The following is a 23,792-nucleotide window of genomic DNA, read 5'->3' as shown; positions in this document are numbered from 1 at the left end:
CTAGCCATAAACACATCGTGACATAGATCTTTCAACAATTGGAAAAGGTTAGCTCTACGTTCGACCCTAATCAGTGAATTTACATTCGCAGCTAAGATGCTAAGGGGCCTGTCTAACAGCGCGCCCATTACGACCTAAGTTGCGTTAAGCTAGAAAGTTTAGAGTAGATATGATCTACCCTCCCTTATCTGGCTTTGAAGCCCTGTGCTTGAATGCTCAGTAACAAGGTCAAAACCTCTGATTCTGCCGCCGGTGCTTTAGGCTCGGAGGCCTGTTGGGCAACCTTTAGTGGCTTCTGTGTCGCCTTTCGCATTGCTCTTTTCGATATTTGGGCGAAAGAGATGGACGATAGGAGCACGTCATTTTGGACGTTTTTCAACGACAGCCTGCTTCGCCGTTTTTTGCTGCTTCATTTGCTGAAACCTCGGAAAGCCCCGATAATTCGCAGGGTGCCCGACGCTTCAGCAGACTGCGCATTTTAGCTGGGCCTTGTTTTCGACCCATTCCTCCCCGAGTTTACACTCCCCCTAATTGTGGTTCTCTCCACACTTGACACAGCGCGATTGCATTTCGCGGTTGGCTGCGGCATGGCCGAACCTTTGGAAGTAGAGTTGGGCACTTTAGTTCATTTGAGTGATCGATCACTTTAGTTCAAATCACGCTACTGAACTACTTCTGAACTTGTTCATTTTAGTTCAATTTATTTTAATCACTCCGGTTTTGTTAGAATTAAAAAAATGAAATTAGTTTGTACAAACTGTATCCAAATTTATGTAAAATTGACGCATTTTGCATAATAAAACAAATACAACCTAAAAATAACAGATACATATTTTATTTTTTATAAAAATTCTTAAATTCGTACATATACTTGTCGAGCTTTCTGTTTCCTGATGAAAGTCTAGAAAAAGTTCGTTTTGCTTTCATTAAATCAAAATCATAATAATGCAAGGACCATGATCGGCGTATAAGACAAGGAGACAAGAACTAAATTTGAAAATTCCATATAGGTACAGATGGGATTTCCTTTTTTTTTTTGTTGTTGTTAACAATCTTAAAAATTAGGAAAGAAACGAACCATTTTCTGTCAAAAAATAATCTGAAGCTATCTGAGTGATCAGCTGATAAACATTTTTGGCTATTTTTTATTATATATATTTCTATTCGCGCGATTTTTCAGCTTGAAAATAAAATAAAGTTGCAAGAATGAAAGTAAAATCGATTGTGCAAGTACTATACAACAATAAAAAAAAAAGAATTTCTTCAAAAGAAACAATTTCCTTTTTTCAATATTTACATATTTTTTTTTTGTTGTTGCTTTGGCAAGCTATCTGGATAGCTTTTCGTTCAAAGAGATATTCCAGATACGGGTATCCCAGAAAGCCTATCCGATAGGTGTTTGAACGTGCCCAATGTAGGGTGAGCGCAAACTGTTTTGTTATGTCATATTACGACTGCTCTAGGTTGCTATTTAGTTTGTTGAAAAAAAATCTTTTTTCGCTATTCGCGAACTAAGGACCAGTTTGTTCACAGTCGATTATCCTTTAATCGAGGATTATTCCATATAAAAATCCTCGATTTAAAGATAATCGAGTGTGAACAAACCGGCCCTAAATTGAATTAAGTAAGTGAACTAAGTTCACTAGTTCACCAAGATGAACTAGTTCATTGAACTAGTTCGTTCGCGAACTACACAAGCCTATTTGGAAGCGCACGCATTGAAGATGTCACCGCGCCTTTTTAATTTATCCCAAGTGACAACCTGGTAGTTGAGGACGGTGTACTCCTCAAACTATCCAGTTTGCTGTTGGGTGAGAGCTGAACTAAAAATATCGGCAGCTTCCTTTTCTCCCGCCTGGACAAAGCCGTTTGGAATGGCTTGACGCTGATGATCTCGAGATCATCACTCGCTTTGCGGCAGAACTCATCATAGAGCACCTGGGGTTCCGTGCAGGAATATTTGTCCTTTAAAAGGACCGTTTGGATTTTCTCCAACTTAAGGATAAAACAGAAGTACTCAGTGATGGCTTCTTTAAGTAAGTATCTAATTTTTTTTATGGTCTTCCACTGTATTGCAGTGGATAGCATGTCTACTTTTACTTAAACGTTTAATAAAAAATGTTTTCGCCTATGGCCGACTTACATACCTTAATAGGGTCCTCTAGCTCCATCCTGAACACATTAATTGGTGGCACATTTTATTTCCTTACTTTGGCTTTCCGTGGCTTCTGCTGGTGTCCTTTCCTTCGCTGCTGCTCCTGGGTCTGCTGCTGCTGAGTCCCCACCTTCTGCATGCTTCCACTAGGCTTGTCAGTAGAAGCAGAGCCCGACTCAGGACAACACGACTTTGTACACCCCGACTCACGACAGCCCGATTCAACCCATAGCCCGACTCAAGATAGCCCGACTCATCGCAACTCGACTCAGGTAAGAACTCGACCTGAGGCGAGTTGCTATTAGTCGGGTTATCTTTAGTTGGGCTATGGGTTGAATCGGGCTGTCGTGAGTTGGGGTGTACAAAGTCGTGTTGTCCTGAATCGGGCTATATCCTTCCCGGCTTGTCTGCCTCTGCTGGTTGTTGTTATTGTTGTTGCTGCTGTGACTGTTCTTGTTGCTGCACTGGCACTTTTGCTGACAACTGTTGTTGTTTTTGTGCAACTTGTACTGGCAATTGTTGTTATTGCCGCTGTTGCTAATGTTGTTGTTGTTGATGGGTTTGAGGGTCTTCTTGTTGCTGCAGTCGAAGCTGCTCTTGTTGTTGTTTTTGTTCCGCAGCTTTGGCTGCTTGAGCGGTTTCCTTGTCAGTGAGCTCTTGTTTTTCTTTGGCTCTGCGCGCTTGTTGTTTTTCCTTCATGAGCTGGATCAAGGGCGCAACTTTTTTTTTGAGGGCATCCATTTTCCTCTCAAATTCATCACTTTTGGTTTGGAGGATCTGCTCCTCCTCTTCGTGTATGCCTGATGACAGCTCTGACTATGTCAGGTCAGGCAGATTGCTACTGTCACCAGAAATGAAATGCACTTCTCCCCCCTCGAACATGTAATTTACATCATCATCATTTTTCTGATGTGGCTTCAGCTGTTGATGAATTTTAGCTACCGCTTGAATCTTCGCTGTACGTGCCGTTTCCTCCTCTTCAGCTGGCAGCTCAGCTGAAGGGTTTTCGGAACGACGCACATAGGAGTATTGTCATCAAAAACCTGGCCGAAATTATTTTTCGTGGTTTTTGTTATTATTTCTGTTTAAAATGAGTATTCCTACAAGAAAATACAATATACACCTAGTTTTTGTTATTTTTATTTTTTTATCAAAACTCAAAAATTTTATTAATGGCCTGTACTCCGAAGAATCAAGAATCACTAAAATTTGGCACCCCAATTATGTTATAATATATTTTTTTTTATTTTTCTAAGTGACTATTCAACAAAAAAAAAGATGACCTACCGTCAAAATTGAATAATTTCTTAGAATTTGGCTAGCTATGTTATAAATTTAAGAACTTTTTTTATTTCACAGGGTGTTTAAAAAACAAAAGGCGATTGAATTCATTTAAAAGTAGTTATACCAGAAATACAGGGTGTTCAAATCCAAAATTTAGACTAAGAGAAAAACAGAACTAAGTAATTTGAAAAATTAAAAAAGAAAGCTACCAAGGAATAAAAAAAAGATTATATCGGATAAAGGGTGTTTCAGTAATAATAAACAAATTTAAATAATTTAATTTTTTTTAATTTTCAGAACGATTATCGATATTTAAACAGGGTTTTCATATTTGTTTACCTAAGTTAATAATCAAGGGCTTGGTCATTTATAATTCGTGGCTTAGACAATGTGCTAATTTCTGAAGATAGAATAAATTTATTTATGGTGATATATGGGCTAAAATCGGTCGAAACTGTGGAAGCTTGAAATTCACACACTTTTCACGACTCATTGAGAATTTAAGACTACTGTTAATAGTCTAAGATACAATAACTTTCTCATATTATGAAAGCAGACCATCATAAGATAAAACAAAAAAGAATTCGATGAGTCCTGCAAAAAAGGCAAAAAACCCAATGTTTCCAGTTAACCTTTATGTAGTTTCCGAGCTCCGTTTATCAAAAATTGGCCAATTATGCATATAAAATTATTTCTATTTCATTTTCGTATGTAATAGTTATAAATATTACCAACAAAAATGAATACCAAGTTTTTTTTCTGCGCGAAATTAATTTTTTAAGAGGGTCTATCAAGGTGCAAAAAACGTGTACTTTTAGAGCTCTGTAAATCAAAAAAGTGTGTAAATATGTTATTAATCGTATTTCTAATCATTATTGTACTTATTTTTTAATAATATTATAAAAAAGAAATGGTAATTTTTTTTTTTTTTGTGACCGTACAGTACTTTTAAAAATGAGTCCACCGAAAGGCAAAAAACTTGTACTTTCAGAGCTCTGTACATAAAAAATTTGACGAGATATTTAAATAATTGTTATTATTTTTCATTATTGATATATTTATAATTAGTCTTGCAAAAAAAGAACTCTCAAAAAGTTAAACCTGGAAGCGCTATTAAATTAATTCCGCTAAATGAGCGAATTCCCACACTGTGCTCCGCCTGTCGACATTATTTTTCTCAAATTTTTTTCCTCATCCCTAATACGCAATTCTAAGTTTCTTTTCTCTCTTCCACAGCCTTAATTAAGATCACCCAAAATAAAATACACTAATAACATCAGTAAATTTAATTTAAAAATTAAAAACGTTGCATAAAGTAAGGAGTATTTTCTATCAGAAAGTGAAAAACTACTTGACCCTCAATTCTCTAAAGAGCACGTAAGAGCACCCAATTTTTGTTGCATTGTGTTAAAGAATATATAAGCTAACTCATAAGTTTCAATTCATCGCAGAATAACGGGGTATACTAAAGTAAAATCTTTAAGGTTTAAATAATAACTTAACAAAAATATCAAGTTTTTAGATACTAGTTCTAAGCCCGAATTAAAATAGAAAACACCATCTAACATTTCCAAAACTTTATTAATATCGAGTAAATAACTGAAGAAGAATTCTCCATTTACTTTTTTTTAGATTTCTATCACAACACTTCGATAACGCATATAGAATAACACTTACCAAAATACTTCGCATTCAAATAAAAATGAGGTAGATGTAACAGTTACATTTGAACTCATTTTTGAACAAGACACGATCGAAAAACAAAAAAATGAGTGCAGCATATTGACACATGTTTATTTTGCACCCACTTTGCCGAACTTTTTGGTGTCAATTTAGATTTTCAGAGAATCCACTTATGACCAGGTTCTTACTGAAAATACTCTTATGTGCGACGTTTCGGCAAGTTATTTAGGTTCGGCTTCGCAAAGATGTGTCTCCTCTTGTGCCCCATATCAGCTGTTGTTGCCGTTGGCCCACTTGCCGTTGGCTTGATTTCCGTTGATTGCTTTTTTTCTGCTGTAGCTGGGGCACCTTTCGATGTCCCTGCTATATCACCCGATTGCATAAGCTTTAATTCAAGCGAATGATATTTGCACTTTATTTGTTTAAAAAAAAAACCACTAAAATTGATGACTTGAAAACCTTACTGGCTAACTAAGTACTTGTTAAATCCGATACCGATTTCAAATTTACTATGAAAGTCGAATACGTCCACACTCTTTCACACTACACTATCGACTGACCGAGTACTCTTCCTTTAGAGTAAAGACCACCGAGCATTGGCAAACCAAACGTGAAATTATAAAAACAGAAACGATTGGAATTTTTGTTTCACAATTTTTCGATGCGAGAAGCTCTCGACTATGTTTATACATATGTTACAGAACGTAGACACAGGAGTCGATTATATAGTTCATTCGTCGAATTCACTAATAACAAAATATCGCGAATGCGAATCTAACGCGAATCCAGTCAACTCCCCGGTAGCGAATTCACTAATAGGCATGAATATTCCGACCTGAATTTTAACATTGGTCTTTGATAGAGCATTACTACACGAACATTAAGGCCCAACTATAATAGGCATGAGCGCGAATGGGCTTATGTCAAAATGGCATGAGTGAGTTGTCGAACATACACAATTCTTATGGGATAGCCATAATGCGTATATGCGCGCTTCGTAAGCTTTCGTTAAGCAAAACATGAGGTGTGCTCTGAACCGCGGGTCTGAGTCGGCTACGTGATGCCAATGCAAACGCCGTCAAAAAAATCAAAACAACATGAATGCAAAGGGGATGGAAGAATTAAATAAATTTTCACTTAATAAAATAAAAAACAGTTCTAAAAATATTTTTGTGTAATTCAACGTTTTTTTTTACAAAAACTTATGGAAAACAAAAATGTAAATTGTGACAGAAAGCTATCGAGCATATGTTCATTATGGCTCCTCATGTTTTCTGAAACAGGACGAGCAGTTCATGCCTATTATAGTTGGGCCTTAAAACCGCATTCTGCACAACTCCATCTATAGTGTCATATAGCCCACCAAAGTAAAAAGATGTAAAATTTTACTAACCTACGTACATAGCTACCCATAAAACGTTACTAAAATTATTTAAATACTTACGGTGTAACTACACACACTGGGCCGTAATCAGTTTTCCTTCTCCAGCTTTCAACCATATTCATCAAATATACCAATGAATTCGTTGAGCTCGGTACCTTATATGAAAATATTTGTTAAAAACAAAAAATAACACGGTGTTACAAAAATGAGGTTTCAAAATATACGCGGGCGGAGACCTATCAGGTTTTGTAGAGCTAGTCGCACTGATTACGAAACGGTATTTGAAAATCCCCTAACACCCCCAATATCTGGAGTTACGGGCAAAAAACGGTTTTTTGGACCTTCACCCATTGAAAAAATTCTAGCTTCGACAATTTTTTACCCATTTTCGATTTTTTTTACAGTTTCTGATAGAAGATAAATATACCTTTTTAACAATGTATAAAACATGTAACTCGGTTAAACCACTTAGAATTTATAAGATGTCAAAGTTCAAAAATTCAATTTTTTTTGTCATTTGCCCAACTTCGGCATCAATTTAAAGTATATGTTTTCAAAACAACATGCTATTTAAAAAATATATTCTAAAACTATATCTATTTCCCAATTGATCGAGGTATTTTTTATGAAAATCACTTCAAAATTGGCTTAGAAAAAAAAATTTTCGATTTCAACCCAGATACAGAAATTCGAACTTTTAGGTATAGAACAAAAATGTTGTTTCGGCACGTAGTAGGATAAGTTGGACCAGGATTTGATGAAGGGTTTTTGTAGAGGAGCTCAATACAAACATTTTTTTCTTTGGGAGGGGGGTCTATCTCCCCCCGTTTAGGTGGGAGGGGCATTTTTCTAAAAAAAAATTATCAAAATAAAAAAAAATTATTAAAAAACAACGGCAACACTTACAGTAATAAATGATACCATTTCCAAAAGGCAAAATTGTGCATTTGATTCTTATTTTTAAATCAATATAATATTACCAATAGTTTTTGAAATAATCGATTTCAAAGTTAAAAATAGGGGAAAAATTTTTTTTGAAAACTCATTTTATACTATTTTTGTCCAGACTGTGAATTTTAGTAAATAAATTACTTAGACAGAAAACTGCCTCAATTGATTCCTTATCGAACCGTGAAAACTATATGTTTCTATGTCTTCTAGTATTTGAGAAAATTGAAAAATAAAAACAAATAAAAACAAAAAATATTTTGAAAAAAGAAAAATCTGATAAAATAATTTTTCAATTTTCCCAAAAACTAGAAGACATAGAAACATATAGTTTTCACGGTTCGATAAGGAATCAATTGAGGCAGTTTTCTGTGTGAGTAATTTTTTTTACTTAAATTCGCAGTCTGGACAAAAATAGTATAAAATGAGTTTAAAAAAAATTTTGTTTCCCCTATTTTTAACTTTGAAATCGATTATTTCAAAAACTATTAGTAATATTATATTGATTTAAAAATAAGAATCAAATGCACAATTTTGCCTTTTGGAAATGGTATCATTTATTACTGTAAGTGTTGACGTTGTTTTTTAATAATTTTTTTTTATTTTGATAATTTTGTTTTAGAAAATTCCCCTCCCACCTAACCGGGGGGAGATAGACCCCCCTCTTAAAGAAAAAAAATGTTTGTATTGAGCTCCTCTACAAAAACCCTTCATAAAATCCTGGCGTCCAACTTATCCTACTACGTGCCGAAACAACATTTTTGTTCTATACCTAAAAGTTCGAATTTCTGTATCTGGGTTGAAATCGAAAAATTTTTTTTTCTAAGCCAATTTTGAAGTGATTTTCAAAAAAAATACCTCGATTAATTGGAAAATAGATACAGTTTTAGAATATATTTTTTAAATAGCATGTTGTTTTGAAAACATATACTTTAAATTGATGCCGAATTTGAGCAAATGACAAAAAAAATTGAATTTTTGAACTTTGACATCTTATAAATTCTAAGTGGTTTAACCGAGTTACATGTTTTATACATTGTTAAAAAGGTATATTTATCTTCTATCAGAAACTATAAAAAAATCGAAAATGGGTAAAAAATTGTCGAAGCTAGAATTTTTTCAATGGGTGAAAGCCCAAAAAACCGTTTTTTGCCCGTAACTCCAGATTTTGGGGGTGTAAGGGGATTTTCAAATACCGTTTCGTATTCAGTGTGACTAGCTCTACAAAACCTGATAGGTCTCCGCCCGCGTATATTTTGAGTGTTACACCGTGTAATTTGAGCAAAAATAAACACAATTATGACAAGAGTAGGTATACTTTATGTCCCATAGGCCAACACGTTAACTGAAAAAACTGGACTGTTCTTGTAGGAGCCTTAACACCAGCCATCATTTCTGTTAGAGATACAATCTATTATAAAAATATAAGACCCAATATATATTAAACTAAATGAGAATTATTATATAATTTAAAGTGTATGCATTAAAAAAATTTATTGATTGCTTATATTAATTTCCATAACTTATGTTATGGTAAGAAATATTCATGGATTCTTACCTTTTTGTTAATTTTATATTCCCATTGTTTTATATTAAGATATTTCCTGGATGAAGAATAATGTACTGAGAAAACTGGTCCATACTTTTCCATTTTCGATTGAAATGGCCAGAAAGATGGATACTGCTGTGAGTTTTGTGGGGGTTGACAAAGAACAACTACAGTAGAGCATTCGTGATCATATACTAAGGACCAAAATTCACCAAGAGTATGTTTCATTGGCCATTCAGTCACAATGTATTCTCTTGGTTTCGTATAGCCCTTAAGTGAAAAAAAAATAATTAAATTATTTAAACATTTTTAGATGTATACCTAATAGGCCGGTCCTTATTTGTTTTTTTTTTCGAAATTTAATGAAGACATCAATGCAAAAAAAAATCCTCTAACATTTTCAGATTTTTATCTATACCCCTTACTCGCCCTGTATCTGTATTTGGACTTTGCGTCTGATTTTTGAATTATTTCCTTTACGGCTTGATCGATTTTGTTCTAATTTTGCACAATTATACTAATAATGATCCTTGGTAATATTGTATCCTAAGATATTATTAAAAATATATTTTTGAATCACAAAGAAAAGTAAATCGATTTTTTTAATAGCCATTGAGTGTATTACACTTTTTTTTACATTTCTCTTAAACGGCTCAACCTGTTTTTTTTTTCAAATTTCGTCAACAGTCAACACGTTTATAGACAATGTTTAAATAATGTTGCATACTTAAAATTTTCATAAGTAGGTACTTTAATTTCCTTGTAAATTTAAATAGTCTGGTTTATTTTACAAGAAAATTAAAACACTTATGAACATTTTTAGTACGCAACATTATTTAAACATTGTCTATTAATATTTTGACGAAATTTGAAAAAAATGGGCAGTGCCGTTTTAGAGAAATGTAAAAAAAAGTGTACTATACTCAATGGGTACTAAAAAAATCGATTTCCTTTGCGATTTTTTTTTGTGATTCAAGAATATATTTTTAATAATATCTTGGAATGTAATATTACTAAGTTTCATTGTTAGTATAATTGTGCAAAATTAGAACAAAATCGATCAAGCCGTAAAGGAAATAATCCAAAAATCAGACGCAAAGTCCAAATACAAATACCTTGATACAGGGCGAGTAAGGCGTTTAGCGGATGTCTTCATTAACTTTGTGTTTAGGACCACCCTATAGTACAGGTAAAATAATCATTTAAAACAAAAATGGTCACCCTCATGAAACTTGGAAAATACTTTGCTTTCGGGACAAGAACCAAGGATCAAAAAAGTCTATACAAAAAAGTTTGGTGGAAGGGTGTTATTTTCGTGGACAAGAGGGAGGGAGTGAAGATCAAAATATTAAAAAAATTGTTTATGGAATATCTTCATATGACACATGTTTTAAAGGTATTTTTTGATGCTGAATCTAATGAGAATGACATACAAATAAAGTCAATGCAATTGCTCAAAGAAATGTTATTGCCGATTAAAAACAAGGGTGCTTGTAAGTTAATTTTACGAAACCCATGTGAAAAACAAGATACATTGATGAAATTTGGGATGAAGGTTTAAGATAAAGCAGGGACAAATTATTCATAAAATTTCTAAAAATGTTTTTGGTGAAAGGGTGTTTTCTTGATGGGTTGACTTATGTGTGAGAAAAGTATCGTAACAGCTGACATAAATTTTATTAATTTTTTAAACTTGGTTAAAAAGTTTCGTTTCTTATAAGAATCTAAAAAGTCTACAAAATTTTCTCGAGTGGAAGGGTATTTTTTTTAAAGCAATGATGAAATTCGGAATTAATACCACAAAAACTGGGTCAAAAATGTTACACCAACGAAAATTGGTATAGGTAGATAGATAGATAGATAGATATATAATTTTATTTTCAAAAAAGATATTACTAAATCATAGTGTATGCTGGTATAAAATTAATTATGACAATAACTTTAAGTTGCCTGTCAGGTTGAAAAAGTAAATTTGAAAACTAAGCTTAGTGAGTAGTTTAAATTACATTAATCTTGAAAATTCATTTAAAATAAGAGTGTGATATTTAGTAGCAGCTTTTAAAAAATTGTAGAGGTTTGAGTAGCAGTTGCCATTTAGAACGTTGAGAAACTGAGATGTGGAGAGTACGTGACCACCAAAAAATTTTCTTCTGTACCCTTTGAAAATTGGACAGGTACCGACGAAGTGAAAAGTATTTTCCGATGCATCCATATTACAAAGTGTGCACATTCCATCAGTATCTCTCTGGAACGCTCTTCCATTAATATTCAGAAGCCCACCATTTGGAAGAGATAAGGTTCTTCTTTAGAGACGTTAGAAAAGCTTTAGGTAGGCCAGTTTCGATATGTAAAGCATAATTAGGTGTGTTATCTGGTAGCAGGAAACATCTTTTTATAAAAAATCGTTGCAGCTTTTCAACTTGGTTGTATTCACGATATCCCCATATTTGTGCACAGTACAACATTATAGCTCTGGAAACAGCATCATATATTTTAAACTTAGTGGAATGTTGCACAGATGTATCCCTCAGTAGCTTCGACCATGTCGCATTGATGGAGTTTTTAGATGATCCCAATCTGGTATTTAAGTGCTCTTTCCAACACATATTATGATTGAAAACTACCCCTAGATATTTATATTGGTTTGACACAGTTATTTCAGTACCATTGAAGAACCTTTTTTCACAAGCGGCTCTTCTACCTCCATTTTGAAAGATTACAACTTCAGATTTGCCAAGATTAACTTCAAGGTTCCACATATTGCAGTATGTTATGAAGTCATTGATAAGTTGTTGTAAACTGGAAGGATTATCCGATAAGAGGACAATGTCATCAGCGTACAAAAGGGAATTAATTTGAAGACCATCTATAATTAAACCAATAGGTAGTTTGGCATTCAGATCATTTAAAAAGAGAACAAAGAGCAGAGAGTTAAGTACACAACCTTTGTCAGTGGAAGAGAAATCCGACAAACCCATATAATCCCAAACAGCAGCAGCAGTATTTAGATGAAGAGACTGTATAATGGCAATCAACTTCGAAGAGATTCCTATATTCGATAATTTGTAAAATGAGGCATTTCTGTCCACGTTATCAAACCAGCAGCCTTTAGATCGATGCATAGAGCTTTCTATTTTGACTAAGTTGAAGCTTTATAATACAAGAAAGGTTGTAAACTTGGTCAACAGTAGAGTAGTTACTGTAAGCCTGTAAGCTGCTTGAAACTCATTTATGATATTGTTTTTTTCCAGCCAAGACGTCAATCTATTTAGGAGAACAGTAGTAAATAACTTATAAAGCGTGTCCAGAAAAGACAGTCCTCTATAGTTAGACACCACATTAGAATCTTCTTTCTTAAAAAGCGGGTGTATAATTGACTTTTTGAAAGACGATGGTATTGTTGCAGTTTCAAAAATTTCAGTAAATAGCTTATGTATTTCAACAACCAGTGACGGGCTCGCATTTTTATAGAACTCATAAGGTATTCCGTCCAAACCAGGAGTTTTAAGATCTTTTGAGAAGGATATAGCAGAAGATATCTCATCAAGTTCTATGGGGCAATCCAGTTCCGGAACTTGTTTTTGAGGAAGAGCATATGAGATGGACGATAAATTAATTGACTGCGTTAGTAAGTTCTTATAATACATTTTAAATTCACACAATATAACACCTGTTGGTGAGTTACAACGAACATCAATAGAATCCGATGGTATTATTTTGGAAGGTATAAGTGATTCGAGTTTAGTGTTGTAGATAATACACCGGTTTTCTTTCCATTTGATTCGAGGAAGACTTCTGCGATTCGTATTTGTTGTTATTTCTGTGGATTTTAAGGAACAGATCAATCATCAATGGCATGTGGTCTGAGAAAGTTTCACTCCCAACACTGAAATCTTCTACGATATTTGAAGCTGAGTATGAAAGACAACAGTAGTCAATCACAGAGGAGCCTCTTCTGCTAACAAATGTGTATTCGCCATTCTTGTCGCTAAATCCTGTGCCATTTAGAATGTATGCACCAATGTCTTCAAGAAATTTTAAAAATTGTTTCCAGTTGCTGTCACATGTTGAGTCTTTAGAGCATCTCATTTCGGTAACAGACGGTGGAGGGAGTCGACTGTTCCTTTAGTACCAGTTCTCACGTTGAAATCCCCGCCCAGAATGAAATTAGTGGATGAGAGTGATGAAAAGTCAGAAAAAAAGTTTTAAAGAAATGTGAAATCTCTATTTCAATGGCTACAATTCAAATAATATGGCACTAAATTCAAGTTTACTCCTGAAAAACAACCATGAAGTATGATCATATTATTTGTGGTTACAAACTTAAGTTGATAGACAGATTCAATTGTTTTCTTGTATCCAAACAACATCCACCACTTCCTCTCCCGAAGTTGAGTGTTTTTGTAGCTGAGATCCATTTTAGTTCAAAACCAGGGAAGTATTTTTCATATTTTTTAATATTATCAGATAGTACAAAAGTCTCAAACAAAAAAAAAATTTGAAATTTACAAACATATTTAAAAAATATAAAATAAAGATTTGTTAACAAGACCAGCTGTATAATAAAACAAAACCTGATAGGCAATGGGTTGCTAATTAATATTGTTTGATTGATTAGTTTTGGGTGCTGCCACAAATACAGAGTAGTCCGAGTTGGATTTACTTAAAAGGTTTATAATGTACTCCTTGTCAGCTTTATTAAATGATGTAATAATTCCATCCTTGCTGCATTTATACCGCCGTTCATCAACAAAAAGAGTCCAATGCTTTATCTGGAGTTTAAGTCGGGCACCAACTTTCCGAAGACATCTCATTAACTGTCGAAGATGAAAACTCTCAGATCGTTCATTCAAAGTAAGATCCTTGTTAATAGATATCGGAGTGTTTTTTAAACGGATCGATGAAGATAAAACAGTTTTAACATCGCTGACACTAGAAAGCTCAAAAACATAAGATGAAGAATTTTGGTTGGAAGGTCCTATTTTTTGACATTGATCATAATAGCAGGAGGTAGTGTGGAGCTACATAATTGTTGAAATTCTTGTTTTGCATCTTCAATACTTTTGGCATTCAACCCTCTGACAATAATGTTCAATATTGGTATTATATGTTTCATTTCATTCATCAAAAAACGCTTGACAACGAACTAACAATCCAAGCAGTCTATACAAAAATTTAGGTGAAAAAGTGTTTTTTTTTTAACAAACAAGGAAAATCCGCGATAAGTCCGATAAGATCAATATATAATTGTATAAGAGGAATTAGTAACGATGAAACGCAAAACTATGATACGCACGACTATGATACGTGTAACGATGTTACGAATTCAAATAATACGAACTTTTTTTTTGTGTTGTTTTTGATCTGGCAACAGTAAGAGGAACGTTGTGAAATAATGACAATAATGAAACACAAGATGTCGTCGGTTCAAAGGAAAAACTCACTAAGTGCTACTGAAATCCTATGTAGTTAGTGAGTTTTTCCTTTGGACCGACGATGTGTAATCAGATTGGTCAAACATTAATAAATAAACCAAGGAGAAGATGGGATTGGTTGAAATTTTTTTGATGAGGTTTCAGAGAATATGTAGGAATACGAAAAAGAGGTCTCAGGTCAGATGTATATGTACATGGGTTTGACAACTCATGCTTGTAGGAATAATTTTAGAGAAGAAAAGAAATAAAACTGGAGGGATATGCTGCCCTTTGAGGCAACTAAACTGGTACAAAATAATGTACATTTGGGCTTTTGTGGACCTTGTAGGTTCTAATATTATGTGGACATTTTTTTTCGAGATTTAGGTAGGTACTGTCCGTGCATCTGTGGGGTTGAAATTTTTGAAGGAGTTTTATGTGAGTTTACATTTTTTTAATGTAAGTACCCCGCATCAGTAGATGTACTTCAAACTTGAAACTTTGCTTTATGAGACGTTGTATGGGTTTTTTTTAACAAAAAAATATGTAGAATTCTTTTTTCCCGTAAAATATTCTACATGCGGTAAAATAATTATTGGTATATAAATGAAGCTAATTGCAATATTGCTGTGATTGAATGGACTCTCGGTCTAACAATAAAAGCACGCATTCGCCCGAGTGTATCTTCTAGGTGCCTACTATGAAATTATGTAGGTACCTACAAAAAACGTTTTATAACATCATAACATGATTTCTTAGCGCAATAAGTTCGAGATGTTAAAGGACAACGGCAAATTGAAGGTGCTACCACCAAGCCTTATATGTGGAGCTAAAGGTATTCCACGGGTCGCAACGCAACCAGCTACCGCTCTGACAACCCAACTTTTCTGTTTAAAAAAATTTTTAAAACTTCTCATGTAAGTTTTTAAACTATCAAGCAAGATTTTAAGTCAAAAGTAATTCTACCAATCTAATAACTTGACATATTACAGTACCTACTTAAGAAAAAAAGACGCAGCACCACCCTTTGCTAAAGAGGTCAGAGACATACTAAAAATTATTTAAAAAAAATAAACAAATTTGTATTTCAGTTTCAGTTGTTTCAATTTGGTGGGGGAGTTTCATTTTTGTTATTTATTTATCGAAGCAATCACCAATAAGAAATTTGAATTTTTTTTTTGTATGTCCGAACATTTTTAAATATGTATTTGAAAAGTAATTTCTATTGGCTTTGGCTGGTTATTTTTATTTATTTAAATTTAAAGAAAACCCCCACCTTGCGGAATCTACCGAAATGTGAACATTTTGTTTCTTTAGTTTGTTTTTTTTTTTTAGTGAGGAACTAACCTCCTTACGGAAAGGGTTTGCATATTTTTTCGTTATAAATAAAATCCGCGAATGGGTCGCATGTATTTGCTCCCAAAGCAAATGTATCCTATATTTTATTCAGGACATTGTAAAATTATTTTTTTAAAGAAGTAAGTGGTACTTTATATAAGAAATACTTATTATCATTTTAAATGGTCTGAGGATAAGAATTAGTTGCTTTGAGAAAAATCACAAGAAAAAGTTTTAGGAGCCTTAGAGCCACTTCTTAATTTGTTTACATATATTATACAAGGTGATTCAGGAGGAATCGAGGAATGTGCCAAAAATCTAGAGCGTGTGGATTAGGTCGAGACAAGAAAAATATCGTACGGAAGGGGAGGGTTTATTTCGTCTCGTTTAGCGGGGAGGAGCAAATTAAAAAAAAAATGACTTAATTTGAAAAATAAATTATTAAAAATCAACGCTTAGACCAACAAAAATGTGCTATACTGTTTTGTAAAGCCAAAACCCTAGTTTAAAAAAAAAAATTTAAATAAAGCCATTTTATGGTATGAAAAGTTTCAAAAAAAATTCGGAAAAAAGTTTTAATTAATTTTTTTTCAAATTTTAGTTAATTAAGTACTAATTTAGTTTTTCAAATTTAATGGTCTTACTTGTTTTATGACAAAAATAGAAAACTGAATTCAAAACTATTTTGTCATTTTGGAGAATTTAACAAAAAAAAACAAAACTGCTTTAAAGAAAAACCTCTTTACTTTTGGTTTTTAAGTGGCTGGACTTGTTGAAAAATTAATTTACTAAGCATATACGATACCTTTCGTCTATTATTTTTTTAAACATTCGGACTTGGATAAGGCCTGAATTGATCATCATTTTTCATTGGATAAAACCTGAAAACTTACCTGAGAATTTTTCTTACTACTTCGGGGGCTACCACCGCTCATGGATTCTTGCTGTAAGGGCCTTAAGTGAATAAAACCGCAATTTTTTAATGAAAAACGAACAACAAATAATAATGTATGTACATCCCAAAAATAAATTAATGACAAGAAAATACAAATACGAAAGAAGAGAATTCAAATATGTACTATCTAATGGTATAATTCTCTTGAAACCTTTAAAAATCACAGAATACCTATGATTTAAAAACCCCTTTTTTATTATAACCTGCTTGCTTTATTGTTTTTGCATTAAAATAAAATAATTTTATTGCCTTAATGCCCTTACAGCACGTTATTAACAAATTAAGTCATTTTTTTTTAATTTGCTCCTCCCCGCTAAACGAGACGAAATAAACCCTCCCCTTCCGTATACGATATTTTTCTTGTCTCGACCTAATCCACACGCTCTAGATTTTTGGCACATTCCTCGATTCCTCCTGAATCACCTTGTATAATATATGTATCTACCATTTACATATTTACTTCTTAAACAAATTAAGAAGTGGCTCTAAGGCTCCTAAAACTTTTTCTTGTGATTTTTCTCAAAGCAACTAATACTTATCCTCAGACCATTTAAAATGATAATAAGTATTTCTTATATAAAGTACCACTTACTTCTTAAAAAAAATAATTTTACAATGTCATGAATAAAATATAGGATACATTTGCTTTGGGAGCAAATACATGCGACCCATTCGCGGATTTTATTTATAACGAAAAAATATGCAGACCCTTTCCGTAAGGAGGTTAGTTCCTCACTAAAAAATAAAACAAACTAAAGAAACAAAATGTTCACATTTCGGTAGATTCCGCAAGGTGGGGGTTTTCTTTAAATTTAAATAAATAAAAATAACCAGCCAATAGAAATTACTTTTCAAATACATATTTAAAAATGTTCGGACCTACAAAAAAAAAATTCAAATTTCTTATTGGTGATTGCTTCGATAAATAAATAACAAAAATGAAACTCCCCCACCAAATTGAAACAACTGAAACTGAAATACAAATTTGTTTATTTTTTTTAAATAATTTTTAGTATGTCTCTGACCTCTTTAGCAAAGGGTGGTGCTGCGTCTTTTTTTCTTAAGTAGGTACTGTAATATGTCAAGTTATTAGATTGGTAGAATTACTTTTGACTTAAAATCTTGCTTGATAGTTTAAAAACTTACATGAGAAGTTTTAAAAATTTTTTTAAACAGAAAAGTTGGGTTGTCAGAGCGGTAGCTGGTTGCGTTGCGACCCGTGGAATACCTTTAGCTCCACATATAAGGCTTGGTGGTAGCACCTTCAATTTGCCGTTGTCCTTTAACATCTCGAACTTATTGCGCTAAGAAATCATGTTATGATGTTATAAAACGTTTTTTGTAGGTACCTACATAATTTCATAGTAGGCACCTAGAAGATACACTCGGGCGAATGCGTGCTTTTATTGTTAGACCGAGAGTCCATTCAATCACAGCAATATTGCAATTAGCTTCATTTATATACCAATAATTATTTTACCGCATGTAGAATATTTTACGGGAAAAAAGAATTCTACATATTTTTTTGTTAAAAAAAACCCATACAACGTCTCATAAAGCAAAGTTTCAAGTTTGAAGTACATCTACTGATGCGGGGTACTTACATTAAAAAAATGTAAACTCACATAAAACTCCTTCAAAAATTTCAACCCCACAGATGCACGGACAGTACCTACCTAAATCTCGAAAAAAAATGTCCACATAATATTAGAACCTACAAGGTCCACAAAAGCCCAAATGTACATTATTTTGTACCAGTTTAGTTGCCTCAAAGGGCAGCATATCCCTCCAGTTTTATTTCTTTTCTTCTCTAAAATTATTCCTACAAGCATGAGTTGTCAAACCCATGTACATATAAATCTGACCTGAGACCTCTTTTTCGTATTCATACATATTCTCTGAAACCTCATCAAAAAAATTTCAACCAATCCCATCTTCTCCTTGGTTTATTTATTAATGTTTGACCAATCTGATTACACATCGTCGGTCCAAAGGAAAAACTCACTAACTACATAGGATTTCAGTAGCACTTAGTGAGTTTTTCCTTTGAACCGACGACATCTTGTGTTTCATTATTGTCATTATTTCACAACGTTCCTCTTACTGTTGCCAGATCAAAAACAACACAAAATAAAAGTTCGTATTATTTGAATTCGTAACATCGTTACACGTATCATAGTCGTGCGTATCATAGTTTTGCGTCTCATAGGCGCTTTCCCGTATAAGAGTTACCCTTACGAAAGTTTTTTTTAAAAATGTTGTCTTTCCCATGGGAGAAAATATGGGTAAATTTGAAAAAGAATTATTTCTATCTTAAAGATAAAAGAAAGATATCGAGGATAATGTTGAATTAAGGGTGTCACTACAAACGCCTCTTGGACTTGAGGAAACGGTAGATTATTTTCTTGCACATCGTTCAAAAAGGAACAATACCCTTTACCAAAGAGAAATATCAGGCTCTAAAGATACTAAATATCCGCGAGAAATAAAAGAGGTACTTACTGAAAAGCGAAAAGCTCACAAGAAATGGCAACAAACTCGTACTCCTCAACACAAAGCTAATTTAAATCACCTCAGTAATTTGCTTAAAAAAATCCCGAAATCCAAAATCCAAAACCCAGAAAGCCCAAAATCCAGAAAACCCTAAATCTCGAAAACCCAGAATCGGGAAAACCCAAAATCCCGAAAACTTAGAATCCCGAAAAACCAAAATCCCGAAAATCCAAAATCCAGAAAGGCCCAAAATTGACAGCTTCTCCATTTCTCATAAAAACTACGTTTTTGAGTGAGAATACAAAAATTGGTCTGTTCGTTGTTCCCCCCTCCACTCTGAGTCATGTCAATTAACTGTCAAAAAAATCAGAGTTTCTCGGGTTTTCATTTTACATCGAACACCTCAGGGCCTTAGTTTTATCAGCTGACTTTTTTTGACATTTTTTACTTTATTTAGTTTCTTATTTCATGAATTTCGTGAAAAATATCATATTTACCACACAAATTTTGTATCCACAAACGAAAAATCACTTTTCACACACCAAACAATTTTTTTTTTTAAACAGCTGATTTCATTATGATAACTCTGATTTCCTCCGCTCTGACAAAATACCCAGAGTTGTTCAGGGTGCGTACAGAACATCGAACACAGAGGAAATAACTCTGGTTGAAAAAGGAGCTACAAAAAACGCTTGACAACGAATTCGGAGCGACCCAGAGTGCCCTAGAGCTCACACCGAAAAAACCTAATACTTATTATAAAGGTATGTCGTTTTCGATTGGCCGTCCGGAAGCGTCAGGAATCATTCAGAAGCCTGCTGCAAGTTTTTTATTCTCCGAGTGAAAAAAACAAAAAAATGTATTTGATGTTTCACCAACACAAATATTTAATTTCAGAATTGGGTGCAAGCGATTCAAATTTTTTTATTGGATTTCAGAATGAGTGATTCCAATCGAAAATGACATTAATGTACCTATTTGAAAAAGTTTTTGAAAAAATATTCATGCCTCTTACCCAAGACGCAGTGATTCACTCCCCGGGAATCTACTCGATCCGCAACCGCATCGAATTTCAATCCGTGAACTCCCCGGGATAAACTGTATTACCGATCCAGGAAACCACCTTAAACTGCTTACCGACATATGTCAAATGTCATTCTATCACTTCGGCATCGGCGAGTTCAGTAATAGGAAATCTGACGAAAGTGACTCTCATTCCCGCCGTTGTGCTTCTGCGTCTTCGATGATAGGCATGATTGTTCAAATAAAACCAACTGTACCTACTCTTTAAATATTTTTAAATAAAAAAGTCAGAGATAAAGGTAAACTAGTGAATTGAGCCTAAATAAGATGAATATTTATGTTTTTTTAAGTTAGGCTTATATACTTTAATAAACTGCACATTGTTACATAAATGCATTAACAAGTAAGACATAATCTGCTATTGCTTTTTTCGTGATTTTAAAAAATTGTTTTAAAATGAATTTTTTTTTGAGAGACGCCACTTGCAATCTTGCCCAGGGGCACCGGTAGTGCTTAAACCGGCACTGCTGGTTTCATTTTTTCTCACTTTTTTTTTTGACTCTCGTCCCGTCTGATTTTTTGTCTTATTTTTTTTTTTCAATGCTAGACTTTGTGGAAGGTCAGATTTGGTTTGTTGCAAGATATTTGAGGCTAGTAATTATGTCGGAAAAAACGACTAAGAAATGCAAAATGACCGAGAAAGCTATATTTTGGATATGTTGTAGGGGATGCTTAAAAAAGTTTAACTTGAAGTTTTCGACCAAGATTTCCTATGAGCTTTTTCCGCAATAATTTTTTTGACAATAACTCGGCTATCCTTCGAGATACGAAAATTTTACATCAAGTTTTAGCTATTTATTAAAATTGCAGTGTTTAATTTTTTTCTGACGAAAATAGCGATGGATACGGAAACAACAGGTATTAGACATTTCAAATACAATTTATTTTAAGAAATTTGTTTTACCTTAATATTTTTTTAGTGGTGGGCAAAAAGAGGCCAAAATAAAGATAATTTTTTAATGAATTTTATGTATGAAAAGAAATTTCTTTGTGTATCCTGCTAGATCCCGCAATTATTGTTATTTATATGAAAACTAGAACGCTTTACCTAACAAATTCTTAACAATTCAGCAGCAGAATACCGCAGTCGCGCTAATTTTCGGCACATAGAAAATTTTAATATATTTGCATAATTAGTATTAAAAAATTATAATCTGAATTTTTTATCCCATTGTCAAATAATTTTGTATATCGGGCATTTAAAAATATTGTTTTTATTTTTTTTTTTTCAAAAAAAAAATCAAGAAAAAAAATATTTTCCAAAAAAAAAAAAATTATTTTGTATGAAAATTTTTTTTCCTAAAATTTTTTTGTAACAAAACCAACTGATTTTAGTAATTTGCGTGTTATAAAATAAAATAAAAAAATAATTTTGGCCACTTAGATTTTTGAAATAATACCTCTATGTGCATAGCTTGTATACATACCTAGATTTGTTTAGGTAAAGTAAGTAGAATTAATCTCGACAAATTTTTTTTCATTATTGGTCTATTCAATTATGAAAAGTCTTAAACCACAAATAAAATCTATTTTCTAGACATCATCCGATCCTGGTCGTTTGCCGTCCTCGGTTCTCGGCGCGACGACACGGCGCACACTGGGGATTTTGCGGAAAAAAGTCCAAAATTTAAAGTTCCTCGGAGAATATTTCAATAGTATTTCTAAATTCTAGAATAAAATCTGAATCAAAATCAGAAAGAATCACTAAAATCAGACTTGTAGTTTACTTTTTAGAGCTTTGTAAAGGGGCAAGTTGTTGAAAGTATAGAAAACGAAGTGAAAATACCCTCAAATTAAAGCTGTGTAATTTTTTTTTGCTTGAGCCGACTCATACACTTTTATTTTTCCGTAAAGAAGCCATCGTTTGTCTATTGTAAATCGAAGAAATTATTAATTTTAAAGATGTTAATTATTTTATATAATGATTTAGAGAAAGGAGAAAAAAATGGCTTGATTTTTTCATATTTTTGTATATATTATTTTAGCTACACTTGCCTACAGTTAGAGACTATTAAACACTTTTTCCTTATGAAATTGCCTTTCGATGAAGGCCAAATTTGGGTGCCACCAGGTGCCACTGCGTTTTTTATTGGCAATTGAAAAATTCATTTGGTCGCAAAAATCATTTTCTTAAAAATTACTTAAAATAACAAAAAAAATATTAAAAATCAATGGTAACACTTACAGTTATAAATGATACTTTTTTTAAAAGCCAAAATATTAGGCTTAGTTTGAGCTTTTAAATTCTTTAAGTTCTTTAAGTGAATTGTTTTTGAAATAATCGATTTCAAAGTCAAAATTTTGAAAAAAAAAATTTAAAAAAACATATCCAACACTATTTTTGACAAGGCTGGGGATTTGAATTCAATTTGAATGATGAAGAACACTGCCTTAATTAATTCCTTGCCAAACACTGAAATTCATATGTTTCTATGCCTTCTAGTTTTCGAGAAAATTGCAAAGTAAAAAATCTTGTTTTTTTGGCTGCAAGCTTGAAATTCTTATCCGAAAAGACAAATAGATAAAATAAAATTAATTCGTAACACATTTTTTTACAAATCTACTACAATAAAATTACATTTGATTTTTTGAACTTGGCTCAGAAAAATTAATTTTCGTTATATGTAACTGAAATGTATGTACATAATATATTGAAAACTATTCAAATTAAAAACGAGTGAAAAGGGATTATGCGTCTTATTATTATACATTTTATTAATAATGGGAATTTTAAGCATTTCATGCGAAGATCTAAGCAGAAATCTAATGGAATGTCTCAAGATTTAAATTGAAATTATTATTGAAAAATACAGATCATCTGACCCCTTCGTTTATTAAGAAGAATCAGAGTCATTTAATTGAGGAAAAAATGGCTCTCTTAAAAGAATAAACTTTTGAAAAATTTGTATAAAAAAATGAAAAAAGGGTTTTTTTTTTAATAATTTTTAACTATAATTTGGGTTTTTTATTTTGCGTAGACGTGGACCTCGACAACAGTACCTACTATGAGTTATTCTTTTCCATTTAATGTATTTAAAATCGATGAGGTGGTTCCAATAATACAAAAAAATTAAAAAAAAAATGCTATAAGTACAAGTAAATTGAGAATCGGAATTCTTTATTACTCTCACAAATTTTTTTAAAAGGGCGTGGCAGTGGGCGGAAATGAATAATAATAATTTATTACGACGAAAACTGTCATCCCTGAAAATTTCATCCAAATCTATTCAGAGGTTCAGTTTTTATTTAATTTTTTCCGCACTCCCATACAAATTTCCCCAGTGTGCGGCGCGCGGCGCACACTGGGGAAATTTGTATGGGAGTGCGGAAAAAACTCAATAAAAACTGAACCACTGAATCGATTTGGATGAAATTTTCAGGAATGACAGCTTAAGTCGTAAGAAATCATTATTATTCATTTACACCCACTGCCACGCCCTTTTAAAAATATTGTAAGAGTAATAGAAAATTTAAAAACTGCTATTTACAATTTACTTGTACACAAA

General features: G+C 32.9%; 1 protein-coding gene across 6 annotated transcripts in view; it reads right to left on the bottom strand.

Annotated features, from left to right (window-relative positions):
* The window catches only part of LOC129905220 (receptor-type tyrosine-protein phosphatase mu), a 1,191,339-nt gene that overhangs the window by 255,629 nt on the left and 911,918 nt on the right, over positions 1–23,792 (bottom strand). For 5 of the 6 annotated variants that reach the window (XM_055980653.1, XM_055980654.1, XM_055980652.1 and 2 more), the window contains 3 exons: positions 9,013–9,273; positions 8,773–8,865; positions 6,567–6,661 (listed from right to left, as the gene is read on the bottom strand). The exons of the other annotated variant lie outside the window; for it this stretch is intronic. In XM_055980653.1, the coding sequence (XP_055836628.1) occupies positions 6,567–6,661; positions 8,773–8,865; positions 9,013–9,273 (449 nt within the window). The remainder of the gene's footprint in view (positions 1–6,566; positions 6,662–8,772; positions 8,866–9,012; positions 9,274–23,792) is intronic. 6 annotated transcript variants of the gene reach the window in all.

The sequence above is a fragment of the Episyrphus balteatus genome, chromosome 1, assembly GCF_945859705.1.
Source record: "Episyrphus balteatus chromosome 1, idEpiBalt1.1, whole genome shotgun sequence".
Lineage (NCBI taxonomy): Eukaryota > Metazoa > Arthropoda > Insecta > Diptera > Syrphidae > Episyrphus > Episyrphus balteatus.
The sequence above is the reverse complement of the archived record's forward strand: the minus strand, read 5'-3'. Positions and strand labels throughout refer to the sequence as shown.